Here is a 3,990-nt window from a genome sequence, read left to right on the forward strand (position 1 = left end):
CCATAGGGTTAAAAACACAACACAAAATAAGCACACTAAATATCCACACACAGAACAGACATTTGTCTGTACCACACACACACCACATGACTGCAAACATCAAACAGGCCACTGATACGGGCTACTTATATGGACCAGGAGAATATGATTAACTGTGTGTAATGCTCAACAAACCCGGCACGTGGAAACCAAACATGTATTGTATTTACAATGCTAACGTATTAGATCAAAAATGTCAGGCAGTATCCAGAATCCATCCAGTGTTTTTTTTTGTGTTTACACAACCATGAGGTCATGAGTTTCCGAAAAAAAAAAAAATTGTAGGTACACTGGAAATTGCGCTCGAGTGTCCTCAAACTCGATGGTCCTGAAACTGTGGGAATTCTGTTTATGTCCAAACAACCAGAAGAAAGGGCCTGGAACTTTTCTATGACGAATTTGCTGGACACGCAGCGGGGAGCCATAACTCAAAGACGGCTTTTATTATTCGCTGAGTAGCCTCGCGAGTGTCCCCGTGTATCTCTGGGATGGTTTAGGGCGCACCTAAACTGTTTTTGACAGATTTATCGCCTTTTGCTGGACAATTTATTCATCATGTTTTGATTGGTGAGTGCGCAAAAGACTGAGAGAGAAGCCCCAGCAGTGGCCCGCGCTCACAGACGACTCACATAAAATGGAGCTTAACATCCACAAGCCAGAACTTACAAGCTGGAGCCTCTTTTGTTATGACTTTTCTGTACCATCGACACGGAACCGATCTTCAGACATATTTTACTATTGTGTCCTCGGCACAAAATGTTTTATAACCTCCCCCGAAAAGTTTCTTGACAGATTAATCACATCATCACGCTCGCTGGGGCAGGGATCCTGTTTTGATTGGTTGAGAGTGCCAAACACTGGAATGCAGGGAGAGAGAGTGAGACGCGAGAGAGAGGCAGAAGAACAGGGGGTGGGGGCAGGCAGGCAGACAATCACCCCGGTGGTTCCATTCTTATCACTTTTGGCAGTGCTCACACGTTTCCATGAAATGGTGCCTGTTACCGTTTCCAGCCATGGGAACCTGGGAGAGCTCCTAACCTTCATCATGTTCTCCTCATCTTCGCCTCATCAGCACAATCAGCACAAACCCCATAGCTGGATGACCTACGCTGGGCCGTGGGGGTGTGTGTGTGTGTGTGTGTGTGTGTGTGTGTGTGTGTGTGTGGGTGTGGGTGTGGGTGTGTGGGTGTGGGGATGCGTGGTGGGTTTGGTCACGTGACACCGAACCTGCAGGGATGTGAGGATGGTGAGGGGAACGATGATGATGATGATGATGATGATGATGATGAATATGACTAGGGAAACAAATGGGTATGACCGAGTGAGAAGACGAGGCGGACAAGTGTCCTCTGAGGGAGGGAGAGAGAGGAGAGAGAGAGGAAAGAGAGAGGAGAGAGAGTGGGAAGGACAGGGAAAGAGAGAGGAGAGAGAGTGGGAAGGACAGGGAAAGAGAGAGGAGAGAGAGTGGGAAGGACAGGGAAAGAGAGAGGGAAGGACAGGGAAAGAGAGAGGGAAGGACAGGGAAAGAGAGAGGAGAGAGAGTGGGAAGGACAGGGAAAGAGCACCGCACAGAGAAATGGAGAATGAGCCAGAAAGCGAAACACAGGCATGAAAGGCAAGGGTAACAGGAGGGAGTGAGGGAGTGAGATAAATGGACAGACATGAAGTTGAGAGTGGGAGGGAGTGAGGGAGTGAGGGGGATTGATAAAGAGAGAGAGAGGGTGAGAGTGGGAGGGAGGGAGGGGGATTGATAAAGAGAGAGAGAGGGTGAGAGTGGGAGGGAGGGAGGGGGATTGATAAAGAGAGAGAGAGGGTGAGAGTGGGAGGGAGGGAGGGGGATTGATAAAGAGAGAGAGAGGGTGAGAGTGGGAGGGAGGGAGGGGGATTGATAAAGAGAGAGAGAGAGAGTGTGAGTTGGGGGGGTAGAGTGACTCATTACTGGGAGCCAGTTGTAGCCTAGTTATTATACTCCTGATGTTATTGAGTATATTACCGGTTGCGCTTGAGCCTGAAGTTTACGAGCTCTGTTAATACATGGGAGGAAATGTAAAGCACACCCGTTGGCAGCTCACCCCTCCACTCACACACACGCACACACACACACACACACACCACACACACACACACACACACACACACACACACACACACACTCACACACACACACAGCACACACAGCACACGCAGAGAGATGCAGAGAGCTGCTACCGGAGCCAGGAGTCTGTCTTTCTCATACACACACACACGCATGCACGCACGCACGCACGCGCACACACTTTTACCGTCTCACACTCTCACACACACACACACACACACACTCACTCACACAGCACACGCAGCACACGCAGAGAGATGCAGAGAGCTGCTACCGGAGCCAGGAGTCTGTCTTTCTCATACACACACACACGCACGCGCACGCTTTTACCGTCTCACACACGCACACACTCACACACGTGCACACTTATATTCTCTCTCTCTCACACACACACACACACACACACACACACACACGCACACGCACACTTATATTCTCTCTCTCTCACACACTCACACACACACACACACACGCGCGCGCGCGCTCTCTCCACACTCGCAGACACACACCAACGGATACAGCTCTTAATCTGTAAACTGATAGCAAGAGTTGATGGAACACACTTGTGGTGTTGAAATGTGTCTGTGTTACTACTTTCCATGACAAGTAGAGGTTTGCATAGTATGCCATTGAATTTTACATGCCAAAGTGCAAACTCCCACCCATAGACTCTTAAATAACCACGAGTGCATTCACACACACGCTCACACATATCATATACAGTGGCAGTCCCGATGACACACAGTCGTACACACTCACACACTCACCTTTGTCTTCTCTGCAGATCCCCCAGGGCCACCTCCATATCGCCCAGGTGCCACAGGGGGAACAGGTCCAGATCACCCAAGACAGTGAGGTAAGCCCGCGCCCCACGCCCCGCGCCCCGCGCCCCACGCCCTACGCCCTACGCCCTACGCCCTACGCCCTGCGCCCTACGCCCTGCGCCCTACGCCCTGCGCCCCACGCCCTGCGCCCTGCGCCCTACGCCCTACGCCCTGCGCCCTGCGCCCCGCGCCCCACGCCCCGCGCCCCACGCCCTACGCCCTGCGCCCTACGCCCTACGCCCTGCGCCCTGCGCCCTGCTCCCTACGCCCTACGCCCTGCGCCCCACGCCCTGCGCCCCGCGCCCCGCGCCCTGCGCCCTGCGCCCTACGCCCTACGCCCTGCAGCATGCTGGAGCTCACCTCTCTTTGGTCTTTTTCACTCCCATCCTCTTTCTGTAAGCAGGTGCTCCAAAATAATAAAAAAAAGTTCACAAAACACAAATGCACGACAGGTACTATGTGTTTCAATTGAGTGACATTACGCGATTAAAGCTGGGTTTTTCTCCTCTGCTCTCTCATCCCAAACATGATGACAAATCTCCAACATCTGATCAGTCTTGGCACTTAAATTCTGTTTGCTGATGGATCACACAAAGGCAAAACGAGGGCATGCAACGCACGCGATCATTTCTCACTCCTGTCATCTTACATTTAAGTTTAGGTATTTAGCAGATGCTTCAAAATCAAATCCAACTTTTTGACATCAGGTCACTCGTCTTCCATCTCTTGTTTTCCCATCTGGTCCCTCTGACTCAGTGTGTTTGTAAATGTGTGTTTGTAAACGTGTCTCTCTGTGTGTGGTTGAATGCATACTTGCATTGTTCTGTACTCGAGTCTGTGGCTAGTCCTGCATGGCGGTGTATGGTCAGCACATGTGACCCATTCATCCCTTGTGTTTAGAATACTGTCCATGAATGAGGATCAAGTATTCATGCTTCTGTCACTCCCACTGTGCTCTGCCATATTTGCACACGATACCTATCCAGCTGGATTGGGGAAAACAGAAACAGTTGATTGGCCCTCGAGTCCGAG

General features: G+C 51.1%; 1 protein-coding gene across 1 annotated transcript in view; it reads left to right on the top strand.

The window, feature by feature from the left end:
- The window catches only part of LOC105900430 (BTG3 associated nuclear protein), a 40,219-nt gene that overhangs the window by 16,272 nt on the left and 19,957 nt on the right, over nt 1-3,990 (top strand). Inside the window, exon 10 of the mRNA XM_031565394.1 lies at nt 2,919-2,990. Coding sequence (XP_031421254.1) covers nt 2,919-2,990 — 72 coding nt within the window. The remainder of the gene's footprint in view (nt 1-2,918; nt 2,991-3,990) is intronic.

The sequence above is a fragment of the Clupea harengus genome, chromosome 3, assembly GCF_900700415.2.
Source record: "Clupea harengus chromosome 3, Ch_v2.0.2, whole genome shotgun sequence".
NCBI classification, from domain to species: Eukaryota; Metazoa; Chordata; class Actinopteri; order Clupeiformes; family Clupeidae; genus Clupea; species Clupea harengus.